The sequence below is a fragment of the Barbus barbus genome (genome assembly GCF_936440315.1).
Source record: "Barbus barbus genome assembly, chromosome: 44".
Classification (NCBI taxonomy): Eukaryota; Metazoa; Chordata; class Actinopteri; order Cypriniformes; family Cyprinidae; genus Barbus; species Barbus barbus.
Genome location: NC_136722.1, coordinates 10,691,149 through 10,715,697, shown reverse-complemented (window position 1 = coordinate 10,715,697; position 24,549 = coordinate 10,691,149). Strand labels below are relative to the sequence as shown.

The window sequence follows — 24,549 nt, the reverse complement described above, 5'->3', positions numbered from 1 at the left end:
CATCTAAAAAAATTATACCAGCATGTACATGGAGTGCATCAACAAGACATTGTTGCCAGGAAAACTCAAGTTGTGGTGCTTTCAGTTTGGCTTACTCCCAAGACTCTTGTGGCCGTTAACTGTGTATGAGATCCCCATCACCAAGGTTGAAAAGTTGGAACGTCTGATAAGCATACAACTGAAGCAGTGGCTTGGAATTCCACGTTGTTTAAGTTCAGTCTGACTTTATGGACATGGCAAATTGGAATTACCAATCATAGGGCTTGTGGAAGAGTTCAAATGCACCAAAGCAAGGCTCGTCATGAACCTAACTGAATCTGAGAATGCAGTCATTCGAACAACGACCCCCCGGGTGGTAGCGGGAAGGAAGTGGACTCCATCAGAAGCTGTTCAGAGTGCAAAGTCTGTGATTCACTTCAGAGATGTGGTTGGACAAGTACAGCATGGGAGGGCAGGGTTCGGACTCATCCCAAAAACTCCTCTGTGGCACAAAGCAACATCAGTGCAGAAGAAAAAGCTAGTGGTAGAAGAAGTCAGGAAACAGGAGGAAGGAGAGCGACATGCCAAAGCCGTCTCAATGGCCAAGCAGGGGAGATGGACCAACTGGGAGGGCCTGGAGAAGAAGCTCAGCTGGCGTGACATCTGGCAGATGGAGGGAGCGAGGCTGAGTCTTGTCATCAGAGCCACATACGACCTGCTACCCTCCCCCAAAAACCTGAAAGAGTGGTATGGAGAAGATGCTGCCTGTTCCCTGTGTCAAGTACCTGCATCCCTAAGGCACATTCTATCAGGGTGTACTACAAGTCTATACTTGGCACCATAACCAAGTACTTAGAAAGCTGGCATTAATACTGGAACAGAAGTGAACCACCACAAACAATCTCCCACAAACATTGGTAGGACAGGTCCATTTCATAAATTTTGTACCTGCTGGCCAACATCAAAAGCATCGTACAACATCTAAGGATGCAAGCATCCTGCAGTCAGCGCGGGATTGGAAATTGGAAGTAGACCTTGATAAGAAGCTTGTGTTTCCCCCAGAAATAGTGGCTACAACACTCCGGCCAGACATGGTCCTGTGGTCTCCAACATCAAAGCTGGTATATGTTGTAGAACTAACAGTACCATGGGAAGATGGGGTTGAAGAGGCTTATGAGAGGAAAAAGATCAAATATTCCGACCTGGCAGCTGAAGCATCCCAGAACGGCTGGAAGACCAGCATCTTCCCAGTAGAGGTGGGACGCAGGGGGTTTGTTGCAACATCTACCATCAGTTTGCTGAGAAAAATAGGGGTGAAGGTTCGCTCTCTCCAACAGGCCATCAAGTCCATATCAAGTGCTGCTGAAAAAAAGCAGTAACTGGATCAAGCGTAAGGACTCCATCTGGGCAGCAAGGTAGAGACAGATGGTATGCGGTCAGGCTTAGGCCTGTCTCAGGGAGATGGACGCCCCTGCCATGCAGAGCCCATTAGGGATATAGAGGGTATGGCATGGAGGGGGGTGTACCTGGGACGCTGGGTACACCGTTGAGCCTTCTGGAGACGTTGTGGGCTTCAATCAACGAAACGTTGATGAAGTAGGGTGCCTACCTGATGACCCCAATGACATACCTTACCCTCCTTTTTAACCACTCCACATCGACTGCTACTATCAAGAGTTTCCTACTAAAGGGATTGAAACATCTAGTTCTATTAGCTTTACTACTATACACACATATATTATGTAAACAAAAACTTTTATTTTGGATGCGATTAATCGTTGGACAGCACTATAGAAAATGTTTAGTTTTTTTCTAATTTATTCAAGTGTTTTAAGATATCTAATATTTTGATACTTAATTACCATGATCTAAGTATTATTAAGAATTAAAAGTTTGTTGTAATTTGATTTGATTAAAGTTTGTAGGCCTTCTTGCATTATTATGCTGTTATATTATGATTATATATTAAGTGGCATAAAATGGTCTTAAAATTACAATAAAATCACTTATCGCAATTATTTCTGGGGCACTATATCGCACAACAAAAAGTTATCATGACAGGCCTAACGAGAAGTGCCTTTAAACCTGGAGCAGGCTGACTCTGATTGAGCAGATTATTGCGCTGATTTATGTTAACTAAGTTTTATTTGAGGAATTCTGTTTATATTTATAATTAGGCTCTAAGGTTGGTCCTGTACTGGCTACTGATTCAGCTAATTTTAATTAATTTAATTTAATATTTTATTTATTTTATTCTATTTAGAATTTGGTTGAATATTTATACCTCCAGTATCAGAGACAAGGCTTAAGCCTAGTCCCAGACTAAAATGCAAGAGCTGTTTCAACTGATAGAAACTTGCACTGATTAATCCTAAAACATGTCAGTGCCTTTGTTTTGTCTCAAGATACACACCAGTAATGTTTTGTCTAAGGCACGTTTATAAAAATTACAGTACTTAAATGTCCTAATTGAACTATGGCCTAATCCTGTTTTAGTTTAAGCCCTGTCTGTGAAGCCAGGCCATAGTGGTTTCAGTTGGTGGACCTACAAGACCACCCCTGGACCCCCGTTGAAAGAAGCTGCTGTACTTTACAGCATATTACTCCTGGTCGTAGTGTGCCTGTGCCACGTTGGTACCTGGGTTGCTGTTGCTGTCGTCTTTAGGAGAGCGGGGAGGAGGCTGAGGGAGAACGCTCTCTGTCAGGGACTTGGTAGCTGCAGAGTGCTGAGCCTTTTTAATGCTGCTGCCTTCTGACTCCCATACCTGGTTCCCCAAGCACAGCTGCACCGTGAAGATCTGCACACACAATCCAGCAGGACAGCTAAGCTGATTGCTTTCTACACTATAACATAGTCAAAGTAATATTATATGCCCATGTACGTATTTATTTGCCAAGTAGCCATGTAATAAGTGGAATAATGTAAAGTCAGCAAACAATTATGGCAAAATAAAAGCTTTCAAGATAATACAAGATCCTGATCGCACTGTCAGGGTTTATTTTGCAATAATGATTGTACATTATCTCTTACTTACTAAGCTTTTGTAACAGATTTAGGCTTTTGGCAGCAATAGACCTACTTTTCCAAGAAGATCTAAAAGGGTCAACTGAGGGACTGTTTTGATTGACAAGATTTAAGTGCTTTTAAAACAAATATTATAAATATTCCTTAAACGTTCTTTTTAAATATGTATATTAATAAATGGCATTAAATGTAATATATGCAGTCTAATTGTTGCTCTTTGTGAACCTTTAAGAAATTTAAGGTTAAAATCCTACTGACTGGCAACATTTAGCAAAATATAGCGACTGTGATGACATCATTTGCATACTGAAATGTGATTGAACATACTTTATCTTTCTTGCATTTATTTAACCATTTATAACCCCATTTACCCCATATGTTATTAATTGTGTGCTCAGCCTAAGCTCACAAAAATGTTTTACTCTTTGTTGTCTTGTAAGCACTGGTATTTCTTTCAGAATGTTTAATGAAGTTATACATAGGATGTATTTTTCCATTAGCTCAAGTCAATGCATTTTTAATAAAAAAAACCACAATAGCCTTTATCACAGTTCTTCATTAACAATACCTTAGCATGTGCTGGCCCTTTCTCATTCAGCAACTTGTATTGAGGTTGAATCCTGTTGAAACGGGCTAACTCATTCACCAAACACATGGGAGTTTTCTCTTTAGGGTTTGCCATGTTTTCTTGAGGAGGGCCTGTCAGAAAGAGACACAGCTTAAACACACAAGAATGAACAAATGCATGTCAGGTTTTTCACTGTATTATAGATATGAATCCAAAACAGCTGACTCAAATGTACAAAAGTTTGGAGTTAGTAAGATTTACGCATTTTTCAAGAAATTTAAACTTTCATTCCACGAAGATGCATTCAATTCTGTCAGCACTTACTCAAGTACCAAACCTGTATGAGCTTCTTCTGTTGAGCATAAAGTAAGATATTCTGAAGAATGTCGTTAAACCAGTTAATTGTAGCCGCTGGCTTCCATAGCATGGGAAGAAAAAAAAAGTCAATGGCTACCATCAACTGTTTGGTTACCAACATACTTCAAAATATTTTCTTTTGTGTTGAACAGTAGAAATAAACTCATATAGGTTTGGAACAAGTGGAGGGTGAGTAAATGATGACAATCTTTATTTTTGGGTGAACTATTCCTTGACAGTAAAGACCTTTATAATGTTACATAAAAAATAAGAGTTATTTTGAACTTTCGATTCATCAAAGAATCTTGAAATAAATGTTTCACAGTTTCCACAAAAGATATTAAACAATCCTTTTCAACATTGATAAAATAAAATAAAAATAAAAACATTTCTTGAGCAGCAAATGAGCATATCAGAATGATTTCTGAAGGATCATGTGACACTGAGGACTGGAGTAATGATGCTGAAAATTCAGCTTTGCCATCACAGAAATAAATTACATCTTAAAATATATTAACAGAAAACAGATATTTGAAACAAAAGTAATAATATTTTTCAATTTATTACTGTTTTTCTACAGTATTTTGCTCAAATAAAAAAGCCTAGGTAAGCATAAGAGACTTCTTATAAAATTTTGAAGAACCACAAACTTTATGCAAGTGTTCCGTTTCCATCTTTTTGTCAAATGCTTTGCATGAAAAATGTGTTTGTGCTGTTTATATTTAAAACAATGGCACCTAGTTTAATATTTTGCTGTCTAACATATCACATTTAAACACTTTTTAATGGTCCAAATACTTTGGACCCACTGTAATTGTTCATTCTGTCATTTAATGATTAAAAATCAACCTAAAACAATGTCATTCCACCGAACTGACTAATAAATGTTAACCATTATGACTGATGTATATTATGACCAGATGTTTACAGTACACTGGGTTATTCAATTTAGTTTGTTTAGATTAAGTGAAAAACAGAATCCCTCTGACATAATACACTGTTTTTCTTTGTTTTTCCCAAACAAAATTTGCTTAGTAACTGAAACGGTTTCGCAACTGGCTTTAATGGACACAGGACATCCACAGCAGCTTGTGTTAGCAGTTAAAACGAGCATTACCACTATAAACGTTATAAACTACACTGACAAAATGCATCAGACTTGCATGTCCACACAGTGTACCTGATGGGCTGGCTGGTACAGTGGAGTCCACAAAGCCAGAGGCAGGGCTGGGGCAGGTGGGCGTTGTGGCTGGCACTGTGCCATTGATGGTGGGCTGCAGACCCAGAGCTCCTGGGCTGGGCATGGCCACAGCGGGCGCAACGGCGGTCAGGCCAGGTCCAGACAAGGGGGCTGATGTCTGCACTTTCACTTGAGCCATGCTCTATCGCTGTTAAAACAACATGATTTGACATGAAACGATCTTTCTCAACATCAACTATTTAGGCTGTAGGATTGCAGACTACATGCAGAACGTTTTTTCCAGTGCATTACAGGACAGACCACGGTCAAGGCCTGGATAAGCCAAGCTGCACATGATTTTCAAAAACAGACAAGGCTGTATCGTTTTTTTAACTCAAAGTTTGACTCAACAATTTGTCCGACAATAATAACAGATAGGCTATTGTTGGCAGGATGTCATATCAGTATCTTTTCTAAACATAAGCCAAACAAAAACACTGCTGTGACAAAGTGCAACACAAAAGAAAGCATTACTTCCATAACAAGGTAGGTGTATTCAAACTCAACAACCACTTAAAAGGATACAACCATAGTAAAATATGACTAATATGTATTGTTGCTGCTGCTGTTAACTAAACCCAAAACTAAAATGACTTTTATAATAGTTTTCATTATTCAAATAAAGCTGAAATAAATATACAAACCTAAAACTTTAACATAAAAACTTGGCAACCAAAATAAAACAAGTTTTAAAGTTGAAATAATTTTACTTTAAACATTTTTTTTAAACTAAAAAAGGAAAAAATAAAATAAAACAATAAAAAAAAATGAAATAAAAACAAAGAGATATATAAAAAACAAATTATATATATATATATATATATATATATATATATATATATATATATATATATGAAATGAAAAAAATACTAGAAAATGAATATGCAAACTGAAAATACAAGCTAATTCAAAGAAATATTAATAAATCCTATAATATTATACAAATAATACTAAAATAACACTTCTATATTTGTGAGAAATGTGATGAATATTCTATCAGCTCGTAATCTGGTGACAATTCAGAAATTGTTTTATAAAAGGATTTGATATGTTCATGTTTGACATGGCAAAGGATATAAGTATCGCTTTTTATTTTTATTTTATTTATTTATTTATTTCCTTTATATGTTTATTATTGAAATGTTGTTGTATGCATTTGTCAATTTTATTTAATTTCTGTATTTTCTTAAATGGGTGTGTATAGAGTATTTACAGAGTGTTAACTTTTAGTTTTAGATACTTTTTCTTATTTGTAAGTCGCTTTGGATAAAAGTGTCTGCTAAATGAATAAAAGTAAGGTAAAGTAAAGTTTGAATTTATATGTCCATGTCAGTGTTTGCCAACTGAGAACATAATTTCTTCATTTCTGACCAGAGAAATTCAATGACTTTTACAGTTTTTTGTATAGTCCCACTATATGGTTGTTAAAAACCAAATGAATGGGGGGAAAAAATAGCCAATGAAACACTCTACAAGTGACTAAAGAAAAACATAAATTGAGTATTTTTGTTTTCCTGTAACGTTAGTCACCTACTGGAAAAACATACATGTATTATACAAACTTCCTTGCATTCCATGAGCACTCACCCTTTTAAAATCACCTGATATTTCCATAATTCCTGTACCATAAAATACAATGCATGACATCAATCATTAAACCCAGTGTGACAAATGATGGACTGGAAGCAAGTCAGCATCGAGCCAATGGAGTGACATTTGACCACTGGGATCCATCATGGAGTTTATTAGTGCAGTGGATGAGAAGACAACTTTCTTTGTGAACCTGACTCTCAACTCTATCTAGTTGTCTATGCACTCATTAATGTTGTCCTTTTCTTAGATTATCAAGACGCGATGCTGGGATTTATTGCAGTCCTTTAAACATTCAAATCAACTCGAACCCTAATCGGGGTTTAGGAAGACAAGCTTCCTCTCCAGCACACAGGCCACCGGTCTGAGCTCAGCTGGGAATGTGCAGACATCATGGCTGAACGACTAAATACCCCTCACATCTCGTCGATGCACGCTGCCTGTGCTGCCACCAAACAACCAAACGACAGAGCGCGGTCCTGAATTCATCGCTACTTCAAACCACAACGATTTTAATAATAATAGTTTACCTTCGTCCAGGGCCAGACCCCAGCAACACCTCCAACATTGGCAAACACTAAAGAGAACTGATGGTACCAGGACCAAACCAACATATGAACAACATGTGCTTTTCTAAAAATAGCCTACTTGGACGACGGCACAGCACTGCTACGTGATTTTTATGTTTCAAGTTTACATTTACTACAGTTTTTGTCAATTTTGTATTTATTTTTTGGAGGATGGCGAAAAGCGTGCACCCCTCCTCTGTCGGACATATGGTACTGTTCGGCTTCCTGATACAAATCCCATTGGCTACTACATGACTTTTTAAAACATATTTAACACATTATTATTTATTTACAGAGTATACACTCTGGTAATAAATGTATAATACATGTAATATATAATATTATTATGTGTGTGTGTGTATATATATATATATATATAAACTATATAAGCGTATAAGCTATATAAACTGTTAATGCATGTGTGTGTATACACACACACACTGTGTATATATATACATATACACACACACGCATTAAGAGTTTATATAGCTTATGCTATTCAATGAATATTAAATATATCTAATGTATAATATATATGCATTTTATTATTAATAATAGTTCATATTAAGCTTTCTAAAATATAACTTTTTAAATAACTGTAAATACAATTATTACATGTGTGTGTACCTAGAGTAATTATTATTTACATAAAATGGATGCATTTCTATTATATACATTATATATATTAAGCATTCCAAAATGTTACTTTATAAACAACTACAAATGATTATTAATGAATATTAAGCATTCTAAAATATTACTTTGTAAATAACTACAAATATAATTATTACTTAATGTACAGCCATTATAATTTATACATTAATGACAAGTATAAACATTACCTACAATGAACATTAAATACACCTAATGTATAATCTTTTTTATTATAATTATTATTAGTTATCAATTATAATAGTACAGCATATTAAGATTCTAAATTATTACTTAGTAAATAACTAGAAATATGATTACTACTTAACCTGTCTTTATTGCTTTACTTAATAAAGTGGATAACTGTGGTTATGCAATGTGTAAATGAGAAGACTCACTCAAAACCTGTATTTTTATTCTTTAAATTAACAGGCACAACTTACAGAATTTGTACATACAAAAAAAAAAGAAAGAGTTAGAAAAACAATAACTCCTATCACCTCCTAAAACTGGCAAACCAATTTAAATAGAACCCTTCATTAGCAAAAATGAGAACTTTTAGATACCCAAGTCTACTTAAACATAAACGTGTACATGACTTCCTTTCAAATGCTGGCAGGTGTCAATATTTTTCTCAGCCAGCAAACACACATTCAAGTTTAGCCCTGTTGTCAATTCCATACATTTCTTTCAGTAGTAAAGACAATTACATGTGTAACGCAAAATAAAGTATCCTGATATTGTGTGCAGAGGGAAGAGTCATGGCCATCTCCATTTTTCTACACCGACACATTCACTTGGAAGTCTAAGTACACTGTACCACAGACAATGGAAAAGAAGACAAGCCAACCAGGTTTGGAATATATATTCAAGTATTTCTGAATGGATGGCTAAAAATACATCTTTGGAGTGTATGAAGTTAATAAACAATGTGAGATCTCACATTACTGATCAGATACCATACATCAAACATATACAATTGTTGGGGACAGAAAGTGTTTGTTTGTTTTTTTTATCCCAAAAAACACAAAAGCCAAACTACCCGATAATATTTGACCATAATAACACTCATGTTTGGAGAATTAAAATCAATTAAGAAAAAGTGCAGGATCTAAACATTATCAAATATGTGCTCTGCAATAACACCTACATCTACATGTAGACCATGCTGCCAGGTGAATTCATTTCACTTTTAGAAGTTATATGCATCATTTTTGTTTCTTCTTTTGTTTTTTACCCTAAACTACGTAACAGTCCTTTAGGAGAAAATATAATCAAATGGAAAATATTTAGGAATATTTGTGATTTTTTCGTCCTTGAAAGAATTACCTGAGCCAGGCAAGTATGCCCAGGATTATCAACATTTTGAGAATATATAAACCACAATAACTTCCAAACCATCTGAGGTTACAGAGAATAAATCAAGTACCCAATATTAAATAAGATGCACACTCTTGAACATACTGCCATTCTTCAACTTTTTCATTACTTGCACCAAAAAAAAAAAAAAGTGACAGGTGAAGCAAATGGAATAGTTTAAAATAGATTTAAGCTTGCGTCTCATAAAAAAAAAAAAAAAAAAGTACCAATAAGATAGAACATTCTTGCCAACATTCAATATACTGGGTTACCTATAGCTCTGCTTTAATGGCAAACCTACACACAACACTGGTTCCACCCCATATGACTTGGTAGAAGTAAATATGAGTTCATGGATGGTCAAGGTTGGTTTGATGCACAAATGGACCAATTATAGTCCTAAGTGACACCAACATTTGCAGTGATAGCAGAAATTGAGATAAAACCGTACCTTTCTTAAATTAAACTATTTACAGTGGAACATCAGAAACTTGCTGAAGAGGTGAATCATATCTTTGTCAGAATGAACTGGTCTTTTATCACTTTCATCACAGTGCATATCATTTCAGTAGGAATATAAGGAAAGAGAAAAAGCGAAGGACACTACAATCGTTTCCAAATGGATTTCTATAATATGATTTGGAGTTCTCATTATTGGCCCTGCTATGCACCTATCCTTGCTATTGCACAAGACACATGGACCTTAAAACATACCATGGACCTTAAAACATACCAATGACAAAAATAAACAGGAATATGCATGGTCCAAGATAGAAATAATCTAAAAACAAAATCCTTTTTCCTGGATTTATCTAAATTGTTCTACACCGACCCTTGACGGGTCCGTTTCCATCCTCTTTAAAAATTTATTTCCATTCTTCGACTGTTTATTAGTTTTCGCAAACATGCATCCAACTGGCTACCGGTAACACAGTTGGCATCATCTCCCATGTTTGTGGTCTGAGTCCATGCTTGAGTTTGAGTCCAAGGTAAAAGTTCAGAGACCATATGATTTCAAAAAGTGCTTTTATAGGTCAGTAGGACTTCTTCCCTCTGGGAGTTCTAGAGAGTTCATATTAACAGGTATCATCTGTGAAAAAAATGCAGATTTTAAATACATTTCAAATGCATTTCCACTAAAAAAAAATTTATTATCGACAAAAACATTAGTTCTTACCATGATACCACCATTTTGTCTTCTTTGGATTTTTATTACACGTCCGTACATAAAAGGAGTTATCAGGAGGCCGCCTCTGTAAAATATATATAAAGAAATAAATTCATAAATAGAAAAAAAATATACACATTTTCAGGGCTGGGCAGTAACTGATTACATGTAGTCTAGATTTCGTAATCAGATTCCAAATATTAAGTACTTATATAGAGTATATTACATTTTAAAATGCTCATAATCAGATTACAGTTACTTTTATGGATTACATGATAACACTTTATTTTAAGGTGTCCTTGTTACATGTACTTAGTATTATAATAACAATACATTATGCATAATTACATGCAAGTAACCCTAAACCAAACCCTAATCCTAACCATATAGTAAGTACATGTAGTTAATTAATATTACTCAGTACTTAAATGTATAATTACACTGTAACAAATGACACCTTAAAATAAAGTGCAACCCATGATTACATGTTATTCACACAATGGATGTAAATTATTCATAATTTTTTGATGCAGTAATTCCCAAATGTTTGTACCAGGCAAACTCCTTAAAATAAAATGTTTAATTCATATTTTAATAATTTAACAACACATTAACATGTTTACAGTTCTCTGATATCAGTTAATAGTCACACTGACGTTCCAGTAAACAAATGAAATATTAATATTTTTAGTGTTCAAGTGTTTGGATTATTTTTATTTTACATTTTTTTATTTAATTACTTATTAGATTTATCAACTCACAAACCCACTGCAGTTCAGAATACATTACCTAAAAAGAGTAACTTAATCTATGTTACTAACTACAGTTTTCATCATGTAATCAGTAATTAGTAACGGACTACAACTTGTAAGTAATCTAGTACCCAGCACTGCGTATTTTTACTTCCACTGGCCAATTTATCAGGAACACACTGCTAGTACTGGCTTGGACATTCTTTTGCCTTTAGAACTCCTTTAATTCTTTGTGAAAAGGTGTTGGAAACATTCCTCAGAGATTTTGGTCCATATTGGCATCATAGCATCACGCAGTTGCTGCAGATTTGTCGGCTGCATGTATATGATGCGAATCTCCCCACATCCCAAAAGTGCTCTATTGGATTGATGTCTAGTGCCTGTGGAGGCCATGTGAGTATAGTGAACTCATTATGTTCAAGAAACCAGTTTGGTATTTATCCAACTGGAATTAGCCATTACAAGATGGGTACATTGTGGTCAAAGTCTTTCATAAATCTTTCAGTCGAGGTTTAAAAAAACAACATAGTACAGAATCTGCATTATTGAGAATTTTATGACATTTTTATGGCAACTGACTCTGGTGACATGACTCTACATTTGCTTTTAGATCTTACAGCGGCGTTTGATACAATCAACCATCAGATTTTGATCTCACGTTTAGAAACTTGTGTAGGTATTCGAGGTAATGCATTGAATTGGATTAAGTCTTATCTTCAAAACAGAAGTTTCTCTGTTCAGATGGGAGAATGTATGTTGACCTCAGCGCCTTTATCTTGTGGTATTCCACAAGGGTCTGTTTTAGCACCAGTCTTGTTTTCATTGTATATGCTCCCGTTAGGTCAGATCTTGAGTAAATATGATGTAAACTTGGTAAAACTTAGGTATAGTGTGTGATAGTGCACTGAAATTTGATAAACAAATAAATTAAGTTGAGACTTCAATTGAGACTAATCTCTAAAATTAAGCCTTTTATATCTCGAAAGGACTTGGAAAAGGTTATCCATGCTTTTATTTTCTCAAGATTAGATTATTGTAACTCACTGTACTAGGGTGTTCAATACAAAAGTTTGGACAGACTACAGATGGTCCAAAATGCGGCTGCAAGACATTTGACAGGTACTCGGAAAAATTTGCATATCACTCCTGTTTTAAGAGAGCTGCACTGGCTGGCGGTTTCTTATAGGATTGATTTTAAGATATTATTATTTGTTTTTAAAGCGTTACATGGTACAACTCCATCATAAATAGCTGATCTGATCCAGGCTAAGAAATCAAAGAGAATTTTACGTTCTGAGTCATTGAGTCTCTTAGAGGTCCCGTGGACATATAGGAAAATGAGAGAAGACCGCTCCTTCGCGGCCGCTGCTCCTAGGCTGTGGAATGGTCTTCCTCGTTATATCTGGCAGTGCTCCACTCTTAGAGAATTTAAACGACATTTAAAAACGTATTTTTTACTGTGGCGTTTGAGCATACATGAGTGTGGTGTTAGTGGTGGAATAGTTTTTTACCAATAGCCTCACTGAATCTGAGGTTTTATTTGTATTTGTGTGCTGTTAGGATATAGAATTTGAAAGTGATTTTATTGTAATTCTGCATTGTTTCATGTGCAGCACTGTGGTCAACATTTGTTGTATTAATGTGTGCTTTATAAATAAAATGAACATTGAACATAAAGGAATGGGCATGGTCAGTTAGAACAGTCAGGTAGGCTGTGGCGTTTAAATGATGTCCAGTTGGTACTAAGGGGCCCTAAGTGCAACTAGAAAATATCCCCCACACCATTACACCACCACAAGCCTGAACCACTATTACAGAGCAGCATGGATCCATGGTTTCATGTTGTTTACGTCAAATTCTGACCCTGCCATCCAAATGTCACAGCAGAAATCAAGACTCATCAGCCCAGGCAACCTTTTTCCAATCTTCTATGGTCTTCTGCTGCTGTAGCCTTTTGTTTGACATGTGCGTTCAGAAGTTCTCCTCTGCATACCTCAGTTGGAACGAGTGGTTATTTGACTTATTGTTTCCTTTCTATCAGCTCAAATCAGTCTGCCATTCTCCTCTGACCTCTGGCATCAGAAAGGCGTTTTTTCACCCACAGATGTGCTTCTCATATCTTTTTCAGAACATTCTGAAGATGATTATGCGTGAAAATCCCAGTACATCAGCAGTTTCTGAACTTCTCAGACCAGCCCGTCTGGCACCAACATCTATTCCATGTTCAAAGTCACTTAAATCACCCTTCTTCCTCATTCTGATGCTCGGTTTGAACTTCAGCAGATCTTATTGACCATGTCTACATGCCTAAATGCATTGAGTTGCTGCCATGTGCTTGGCTGGGTAGATATTTGCATTAATGAGCACTTGTACAGGTCTACCTAATAAAGAGGATGGTGAGTTTGTATTAACTGTAATTTTATGTAAACTGAAAATAAATGCTTAGGGTTTGACTGACAACTCTGTTTTCTGTCCCTGTCCCTAAGGTCGTATAAACTGTCAATTATAAAACATCAGCGTTAAGACACCTTTAAGCAATGACTATAATTAGTAAGCCATTGATTTAGAGAGACGGCAGATATGGCGGTTAATGTCTTACTATTGTAACTAATGAACAAACACATCTGTCTAATATGTCCCATGTTAGAACTTAAATGTGCTATCTTTACATACTGATCCGCACTATAACTTTAAATCCAAAGAGATACAATAACTAAGTTACAAAACAGTTATCAGAACATATAAACGAAACCACTGCATTGTTGCGTGAGACACTTACCTTGTCTTTGCAGCTAGACAGCATACTAATAATGCTAAGACAAACAGACTGCACCGAAAGAGCTGGTGACCAGTCCTCCGTTAAGATGGAGAGGCAGATGTGGCCATTGCTATAAACGTGGGGATGGACAGGTATATTGTCTCCTGTGAACATTACCTGTCAAAACACAACATAAAGACATTTATTTTCAGCTTTTTCAGAAAAAAAAAAAAATAGTACACTAGATGACCATGTATGCTTGCTTCAAGCTGCTCTTTTCCATACAATGAAAGGGAACATTCTGGAAGCTTATTTCCTCATAATTTATCAAATAAAAATAAAAATTGCAATTTTATTTTACAATTCAGACTTTCTCAGAATTGCGAGATACAAACTCGGATTGGAAGAAATCTTGCAATTGCAAGAAAAAAGAAAACAGAAGAGAACTGTGACAAGCTTGTTTTCACCAAAGGTTACAAAAGGAAACCTTTTCTTTGGACTTCTCAGAATTGTGAGACAAATTTAGAATTGGGACACAAACTCACAATTGCAAGAAAAACGTTTAAAACGTTACGTTTTTATTATGGGAATTTAGACAAAATTATGAGAATTGAGACAAAGGACAATTCAAAGTTTCTCTGAATTGCATGTTTATTTAATTTTTTTCTCAATTCTTTGCAAATTTTCACAATTCTGATAAAAAATTGTGTTAGAAACGTTTCCCATTTCATTGTGGAAATAAGTGGTCAAGCTAAATTTTCCATGAAAAACAACTACATTTTTGGCCTGTTCTAAACAAAGCTATTATAAAATTCTTGACATATATATTCAATGATTTGTATGGACTTATTTTAATGACCTTTTATAGTGCTCTTTGACCTTTTTTGAGCTCCAGTCCCCACCCACTTCCATTGTATGGAAAAGAGCAGCATTGACATTCTTCAAAACATCTCCTTTTGTGTTCCACAGAACAAAGAAAGTCACATGGATTTGGAACAACATGAGGGTGAGTAAATGATGACAGAACATTAATTTTGGGGAGAACTATCCCTTTAAATCATAAGCTGGTGCTTAGTCCTCACAATTGGCATGAGGCCGCTAGATTAGGAGGTAGAGACAGAGACAGCCGACTGAATGAGAAGCTGCCGCCAGATCCGGACTTACATAAGAAAAAGCATAGAACGCTCACGGTCAGACAGAAAAAAATAGCCAGTGTTTCACTCCCGATTAAATGCACTTAATGCGCACAAACTCTGCTAGGGCCACTTCAGCAACAAAAAAAGGTTATTTATCAGTCACCTTTAATCTCAAGTGCTGCCCCTCGCATTTAAAGCTCCTTTGACTAAGACTTACTTTTGCTCCATTTACACTTCATACCAGCTCTAAACCATCAACAGCATTTCTGTCACTTGCTGTGACATGAATTTCAACTATAACAGTATCCATACTCATGCTGTTCTTATCCCTAAAAGCCTTAGTGGTCTGAGAGCTTGTTTAGCTAATTTGGTCTATACCGCTCTGCTATTTATAGTGGGACTGATATGTAAAATAAGATCAGAGTTAAACCCCTCATATGTGGCCATTAAATCTGCAGTCTACACGCTCAAAATGCCCTTGTGCGGATTGATCCTATTATTTTACTGTTTAGGTGCAAAACAGATTTTAGTTGAGCCTTAAATGTTCATCTGGCTGCTACAAATGTACAATAAAGGATGTCCAGCAATTCGCAGTTTCATTTTAAGCAAATGGCAAGCAAAGCGATATGGCAACTACCAAGAGCAGCACAGACAGCGGTGAACGGGATCTGCCACATGTGAGATACTGTAACTGAGTAGAAGTAAGATGGAGAAGTTAATGTTATCTTGAACAATCACACTTGTTTATATGATTTGTCTCTGCCTACGTTCAGAGATTTAATAAAATGATACATGGAAAACCATGTCAGAAATAGTGTTATTGTTATCTAAAACTAAAATTATTGGAAAAAAAACTAACTTAAAAAAAATGTTAATTGAAATAAAGCAGCAATACAATAAAATATAAATATTAGATGAGTTTAAAGTTGAAGTTGAAATATTTATATTTACATTTAACAATTTAGCAGACACTTTTATCTAAAGTGACTAATTACAATAAATAAAAGAAAAACTAAAAATACATGAAAACTATTTAAATACATTTTCAACACAACACAAATGACAAAAGCACATAATAAAATTACAAAAATTAATAAAAATAAAAATACTAGCCACAATATTAATAAAATAAAAAACAATCATAAATATTAATAAAACTATAATAGTGTATAATACTAAAATAACTGGTCAGAAATATTTTTAAAACAAAAACTAATACAAATGACAAAAGCACATAATAAAATTACAAAATTGTAAAATTAAGACAGAAAATATAATAATAAATTCCAAAATATTAATAAATTTTTTTTATAAAAACTCTAATAGTGTATAAATAATACTAAAATAACACTGCGCAGAAATTTGTAATTCTGAGTACAAGTAAAAAAAAAAATTTTTTTTAAATAAAAAAAGGATGAAAAAACATTCACGCATTCATATTAATATTGCCAATAAATATATATATTCAAAAAAACTATATAAAATAAATAAATTATTATTTTTTATTTATCATGAAATATAGAGTTCACATGTAATATTTAGACCTACCTGAGGTGAGTCAAAGGGATAACGACTACTAAATTTAAAAAGAAGCTGAAATTTCTCCCCCTCATAAAGAGTACCAGAGGCTCCTTCCATATCCACAATCCATCTGTAAAAAAGAAACAGACAGACATTAATAATGAAGCATTTTGGTCTCTTAAACTATGCAAAAGTTGCATACTAGCAACAGCATAAACCACTGAGAAAAAAATAGAACTACTCTACTGCCAGCCAGCAGCGTGTTTCACTTCAGCCATTAAAGGCCTGGAGAAGAATTAACCATGAGTAGAGATGCAGAAAGTAGTAAGATTATGAGCAATAAAAAACACGATGATAGCCGTTAAGTACACAGAACTAAACAGTAAAGAAAGCGGCACTATGTCAAGGGTCAAACAGATGACAGCTCTTTCCGGCAAGAAAATCCCTGACCCAAGCACTCGGGAATAATCGGACCAATTTTTAGTGATTCTGACTACAGCAAACTGATAGAGAGCAACTTGACAAACTTGACAAGAAAGCTATTCAGGTGAAAGTGTGAACAAACAGTGAACTAAAGGGTGGAGTGATTTTCCTGACTCAACACAAACACTCAGACTCTCTGGGATGCGTCACGATGTGCTCATGTGTGTCCTTCATTCATTCAAAACCTTCTGCACTGAGATTCCTAACATACAATGCCTGATATCACTGGAGGAAACATCTGGCATAGAGGGCAATATAAATTCAGTTAATGAACATCAATTGTTGGGAACAGAAATGCACTCTTTTATATAAAAAGGTCATTTCTCATGTCGACAATGTAGCCTAAAATAAAACTTAATTCGCTTATATTCTAGCTCAACTATTTAATGCTTTATACATCTTTAAAACCTAATCCACAATAATTTTAAATGACATCAAAACAAATCAAAATGAGTACACTGAAAAAGATATAATGTCAAATCAGATAAATGCATAAAAAATATTAACAGCTGTAACCATATTTAATGAATTCATCACATTAATATGTTAATTTTGGCATCCCTAGTACAAACACACATTTTCATTTGGAATATCAATGTCAGACCATCTGTTCACAGAAAAATCTTGCAATATACCAGAGTCAGATAAAGTGCCATCAACAATGTCATTTTCCTGCCACAGTATTATCATATCTACAGCAGCCGTTTGTTTTCAGAAGAGAGAACACATTCCAGAGATGGAGCGGAAATATTGCTGGACCATCAGTGCTGCGTCGTCAAAGGAGCTCACATTTCAGCCCTCTAGTTTCTATTACACTCCCGGTCATGATTTTTAAATAGTGTTACAAGTAATTATCAAACATTGTATTGTATAAAACTTAAAAGAACTGTGTTCTATTTTAATAGTTTTAAAATGTAATTTATTCCTAAAGTTATTTACAAAAGTGAATTTTATGTTGGCATTACTCCAGTCTTCAGCATCAGAAATCATTCTAATATGATGATTTGGTTCTCAAGAAACATTTCTTACTATAAACGTTGAAAGCAGTTGAGCTACTTAATATTTTTGTGGAAACCGTGATTTGTTTTATTTTTCAGGATTGTTTGATGAATAAAAAAAAATTGATGAAAAATTATTTAAACTACTATTGTGATACACTACCATTCAAAAGTTTGGGGTAAGTAAGTTTTGAAAAAAAATAAATCATATTTATATATATATATTTTTTTTTTTTTTTTTATAGAATTTCAAATTAATCCGATTTTAAATGTTCTATTCGGCAAAGAAAAAAAAAACTGTATGATTACACTTAAGCGTGGCGTAATGGCTGCTGAAAATTCAGCTGTCAGGACAGGAATAATTTAAAATAAATTAAAATATATTAAATAGAAAACAGTTCTTTTAAACTGAAATAATATTTCATAATATTACTGTTTTATTGTCTCTTAATTTAAAAAAAAGAAATAAATACATACATAATAAAACAGCAGCTATTGTGAACATAAGAAAAAAAAAATCTTAATTATTCCAAACTTATGACCTGTAATATATTACTTCACGTGAGAGAAGACACTAAGAGAAAGTCTAGAGTAATAGTTCATATTTAGATTAGACCTAAACCACTGCCCTCCTATCTAACATATCTGACATATCTGACAAAACAAAAAACTTGATGAACTGCAATGAACACAAAGACCAATTAGTTCAGGACAAACACGTTTGGCAAGCTGCTAAACTGGTAACACATACCTAAGTGGTGTGAAAAAGTGTTGGTCCCCTTCCTGATTTTTTCTTTTTTTGCATGTTTGTCACACTTTAATGTTTTTGTTTTCCCTTCATAATAAAAAAACTTCATTCAAAACTGCATGTTGTGTTTACTTGTGTTATCTTTGATTAATATTTCAATTTGTTTGATGATCTGAAACATTAAAGTGTGACAAACATGCAAAAAAATTAAAAATCAGGAAGAGGGCCAACACTTTTTCACACCAGTGTAACTGACATTTCTTTACCAAGGCAAGGCCACAAAGCTGCTCCTGAATAAAAATAGTAAACTAACTTACATAATGTTCCCACAATACCGACCAGATTTACATAAAATAAATGTTATTTTTATAAACCGTGGCTGTCAAAGTTTAGCACTCTGAAACTGAGTGATTATATCAATCATTTATTTTCATTACTGCTACACAGAAATACATAAACACGTGTAAAGACAGCTCTTTTCCAATTTCTGACATAACTCCACACACCACTGAGCACAAGATTGGTTATACTCAGATTCAGTTAGGCAATACTTTTTTGCCTTGTGACAGCTTTTTCCCATAAAAGACTGCTAGATATTTCCAGAAATGCATACAAACACATGCACGGGCCAAAAAGAGGTCAGTAAGGTTTGTTACGGCAATACTACCCTCTCTAACTGACAACTTTCATTTTTGATTATTAAGCCTTACAAATGACACCAAATGGGAAAATTTGTACAATTAATAACATTTAAAAAATATATATATTTAAAAAAAAAAAAACAGCACCCACAATGGTGAGTTTTCCAGGTTTGACATGACAACAATGAATAACAGGTAATAAGAAGTAAAAAAACAAAAACAAACAATGAGTCAGTGTGCTTTTAAATGTTTCTCCTGTGACAGTCCCTGATACAGGATGGCCTGAGAAAGCCAGCCTGTTAATAAGTACACCCACGGGTATAAGATTAAACGAAGAGTCAGGAAATGACGGTCTTACTGTGTGATGGTGTTCTGTACGCTCTTCTCATTTAGGGTCATTCCAGGAGGCGGATCATTCTGCAAAGCTAGCAGTTCCTTCTGTAACCTTTTCTGTTGAGAAACAGACAAAGTATTAAACAAAGAAACGATTCTGTAAGATTTTATATTTAGAGTGTGTGTGTGTATGTATGCATATACACACAAACGCATATACCGAGATAGATAGATAGATAGATAGATAGATAGATAGATAGATAGATAGATAGATAGATAGATAGATAGATATTATCACACACTGTGGCCACACAACTGTGTTCAAACTGCTTATAAAAGTGATTTTTGCATAATAGGTCCCCTTTAATGTTCTAACATTAGGAAGAAGAAAAAATACACTGTTCAATTATTATTTTTGCAATAATAATAAATAAACAATACCTAATTAAATAATATATTTAATAAATAACGTCCAATTAAGCATTTAGTTTTGGACAAATATAAATACGTAAATATATATATATACAAAAAATATATATACACCCACACACAGTCTCATCTTAATATATTTATTTATTAATATAGTAATATGCAGAGGATAAGAGGATCTGGTGTACTTGGCATTAAATGGTTTTCTTTTTTTTTTTTATATGTAAACTAAAGAATATAGCAGGATCATATAATTAAATCAGAATTAGTTCTTCAAATTTTAAATTATTCAAATTAAGTCGTATGAGATACATCTGAGAACTGAAATTCAGTACAGTATTCAAAATACTGTTATTACTTACACATTTAAATCTATATACACTCTCTGACTATTATTCATTTGAATGTTTATACCACTAAGAGCTGCGTGGCAACAAGTATAGCCTATATTTTGTCATTTCTAATATTCTTATTCAACACAAAACAGTGATTAAATATATTAAGTAAATTAACTTCACATTTCCTATGAAATGTCACAAATAACCTTGCAAAGCTGGATAAAAACAAGTAAACACGCTGGTATCATAATTTCAAGCTATGCATATAGCAAACTCGTGATACTTCTAGTAATAACAGGTTAATTGTACTCATTCCGTTGCGTGTGTTTGCGGTAAATCAGTAGTTTATGTGAGTCCTGCTCGCCAGCTGTTGCTTTTAAAGCACCGATGATTCTCACCCTGACAGCTCAGGAGCAGCGAGGAGGACAAGTTATGATTTCAGAAATAACACAGCAATATTCGATGCCTTAATTAGGCGTATCCAAAAAAAACACCATTTACAGTATCAGACACGACACACTCGACACCTGATAAGGACTGATTGATAGATTAAACAGAGCTAGATGTCTGCTATGATCTTACCTGCATCGACGCCATGATGGATCCCCCTGCATCAGTGGCGCACAGTAACGCAGCGAGACTAACGTCACCGTCACGTGACACACGAGCGCTTCTGTGTTCTGATCACGTGCTTCTGAAAGCTCCAAATAAATAGGTTACAGGTGCATCTCAAAAAAATGAATATCGTGAAAAACATTTCAAAATATTTTTTTGTTTTAATTTTGATGATTAGAGCTTACAGCGCATGAAAGTCAAAAATCAGTATCTCAAAATATTTGAATATTTACATTTGAGTTTCAATTAATGACCATCCCTACAGTATAAATTCCGGGTTTCTCTTGTTCTTTGAAACCACAATAATGGGGAAGAATACTGACTTGGCAGTGATCCAGAAGACGATCATTGACACCCTCCACAAAGAGTGTAAGTCACAGAGGGTCATTTCTGAAAGGTGTGGCTGTTTACAGAGTGCTGTATCAAAGCATATTAAATGCAAAGTTGACTGGAAGGAAGAATTTGGGTAGGAAAAGGTGCACAAGCAACAGGGATGACTGCAAGCTTGAGAATACTGTCAAGCAAAGCTGATTCAAACACTTGTGAGAGCTTCACAAGGAGTGGACTGAAGCTGGAGTCAGTGCATCAAGAGTCACCACGCTCAGACGTCTTCAGGAAAAGGGCTACCAAGCCACTTCTGAACCAGAGACAACGTCAGAAGCGTCTTACCTGGGCTGTGGAGAAAAAGACCTGGACTGTTGCTCAGTGTTCCAAAGTCCTCTTTTCAGATGAAAGTAAATTTTTTGGATTTGGAAAAAATCCAAAAAAAGGTCCCAGAGTCTGGATGAAGAGTGGAGAGGCACAGAATCCATGTTGCTTGAAGTCCAGTGTGAAGTTTCCACAGTCAGTGATGATTTGGGCTGCCATGTCATCTGCTGGTGTTGGTCCACTGTGTTTTCTGAAGTCCACAGTCAACACAGCCATCTACCAGGAAATTTTAGAGCACTTCATGCTTCCTTCTGCTGACAAGCTCTATGGAGATGCTGATTTCATTTTCCAGCAGGACTTGGCACCTGCCCACACTGCCAAAGGTACCAAAAGCTGGTTCAATGACCAAGGTCTTACTGTGCTTGATTGGCCAGCAAACTCACCTGACCTGAACCCCATAGAGAATCTATGGGGTATTGTCAAGAGGAAGATGAGCGACACCAGTCCCAACAATGCAGATGACCTGAAGGCCGCTATCAAAGCAACCAAGTATTGGGTGCATAGAAATTAACATACTTTTCAGAAGCCTGACATTTCTGTTAAAAATATCCTTTTTTTTTTATTGATCTTATGTAACATTCTAATTTTCTGAGACACAGAATTTTGGGTTTTCATTATCTCTAAGCCATAATCATCAAAATTTCAAGAAATAAAGGCTTGAAATGTTTCACTCTGTGTGTAATGAATCTATATAATATATGGGTTTCACTTTCTGAAATGAGTGAAAAAAAATATTGACCTTTTTCATGATATTCTAATTTTTTGAGATGTGCCTGTATATTTATAAATGTATTTATAAATATGTTATTTCATTATCTTGCTGGAACGACTTTCAAGATTTTTTTTCAAGTGAAGTAGTTTCCTTTACCAAAAAGTAGTATACTTCAAGTTTATTTTATTAAGTATACTCAAGTAAAGTTCAAGTATATTTTTAAGTATACTTCATGTGGTAAGTATACAAATATATACTATACTTGTAAGTGTATTATTTCAATACTCCTTGGGACTAAATTGGTCCACTTTTATGTATACTATAAGTATAAGTAGTAAACCTTGAGTACACAACTAGATTACATCAATGTTTTTAGCTTGTACTACAATTATACTAAAAGTGAACTTATAAACGTATAGGTATACTGATAGTTTACTAATTAAATACTTATAGAAGCATTTTTAGGACACTTTGAAGTATAGTCTCAGTAAACTACTAGTTTAGTAGATTTATACTGAAAGTAAACTCGTAACTTTACGTCATACTTTAAGTATACTACTATGTCCCTATTAGGTATTAATTTTTTTATATGAATATCTGAACATACAAAACATCAAAAGAAAGAACAGAGTACCTGCTTGTAAACCTATACATTTTATTCTAGCTTAATTATTTTTTAAACACTTGAATGTGGTTAAGTTTCATAAATAAAGAAATAAACATTTATTGTTGTCTTCATTGGTGACATTTTGAACAAAAAGCTGAAAAAAGACTATGAATTGGATTCAGAATGATATCCAAGATAACATCAGAATGATAATCAAGGCGTAGATGGAGTCGATCAACACCCGAAAGCTGGACAGTCATTATTACATCTTCATTGGTTGACATTTTATTCCATAACTTTACAGTGTTGATGCTGTTTTATGTCTGATGATCGTGTTAGATTACATGTGGAAGCATCTGTTGTTTAGGTTTCTTCTTCACTTGTGTTGTTTTGGAAATTCTGTACAGAAGCCCCCTATACTGTATAACAATGAAAACACAGACTCTAGGAGCATAAGTTTTTCTAAGTACAGGTGCATCTCAAAAAATTCTAGAATATTTTCAATCAAAAAAAGGATTTGCAAAGCAATCTTGCAAAGTTCTTTAAAGCATGTTAATTTATGCACTCAATACTTTGTCAGGGCTCCTTTAGCACAAACTCCAGCATCAGTGAGGAATGGCATGGAAGCGATCAGCCTGTGGCTCTGCTGAGGCACTATTGAGCCTTCAGCTCGTCTATATTGTTGGATCGACTGTTTCTCATCTATCTCTTGAAAATATACCATAGATTCCATATGGGGTTCAGGTCAGGCATGTTGGCTGGCCAATCAAGCACAGTAATATCATGGTCAGTAAACCACTTGGAAGTGGTTTTGGCGCTGTGGGCAGGTGCTAAAGTCCTGCTGGAAAAGCAAATCAGCATCTCCATAAAGCTTGTCAGCAGATAGAAGCGTAAAGTGCTCCAAAATCTCCTGGTAGACGGCTGCATTGACTTTGGACTTGATAAAACACAATGGACCAACACCAACAGACGTCACGGCACCCCAAATCATCATTGACTGTGGAAACTTCAAACTGGACTTCAAGCAGCTTGGGTTCTGTGCCTCTCCAGTTTTCCTCCAGACATCGATTTCCAAATGACATGCAACATTTAAATCTATCTGAAAAGAGGACTTTGGACCACTGAAAAACAGTCCGGTTCTTTTTCTCCTTAGCCCAGGTTTGAGGCCTCTGACGTTGTTTCGGTTTCAGAAGTGGCTTGGTAGCCCTTTTCCTGAAGACGTCTGAGCGTGGTGACTCTTGATGTACATAAAAAGTAGACAAAG

General features: G+C 34.9%; 2 protein-coding genes across 4 annotated transcripts in view; both read right to left on the bottom strand.

Moving 5' to 3' along the window:
* The window catches only part of LOC306863531 (double-stranded RNA-binding protein Staufen homolog 2), a 140,838-nt gene extending 133,295 nt beyond the window's left edge, over positions 1–7,543 (bottom strand). For 2 of the 3 annotated variants that reach the window (XM_079406918.1, XM_079406920.1), the window contains exons 1-4: positions 7,290–7,368; positions 5,110–5,317; positions 3,573–3,703; positions 2,618–2,777 (exon numbers count right to left, since the gene is read on the bottom strand). In XM_079406918.1, the coding sequence (XP_079263044.1) occupies positions 2,618–2,777; positions 3,573–3,703; positions 5,110–5,308 (490 nt within the window). In that variant the 5' untranslated portion in view covers positions 5,309–5,317; positions 7,290–7,368. Of the gene's footprint in view, positions 1–2,617; positions 2,778–3,572; positions 3,704–5,109; positions 5,318–7,289 lie in introns of all 3 variants that reach the window. The other variant, XM_079406919.1, reaches the window with a different exon arrangement.
* An 835-nt stretch (positions 7,544–8,378) lies between these two features.
* On the bottom strand, positions 8,379–21,285 carry LOC306863610 (putative ubiquitin-conjugating enzyme E2 W-B). The gene is made up of 6 exons (XM_079407048.1): positions 21,226–21,285; positions 19,902–19,993; positions 16,701–16,803; positions 14,038–14,193; positions 10,516–10,591; positions 8,379–10,428 (listed from the first exon to the last, which is right to left on the bottom strand). Exons 1-6 carry the CDS (start codon positions 21,238–21,240, stop codon positions 10,415–10,417), a joined length of 456 nt encoding a protein of 151 aa, XP_079263174.1. The 5' UTR covers positions 21,241–21,285; the 3' UTR covers positions 8,379–10,414.
* Between the last annotated feature and the right edge of the window lie 3,264 nt (positions 21,286–24,549).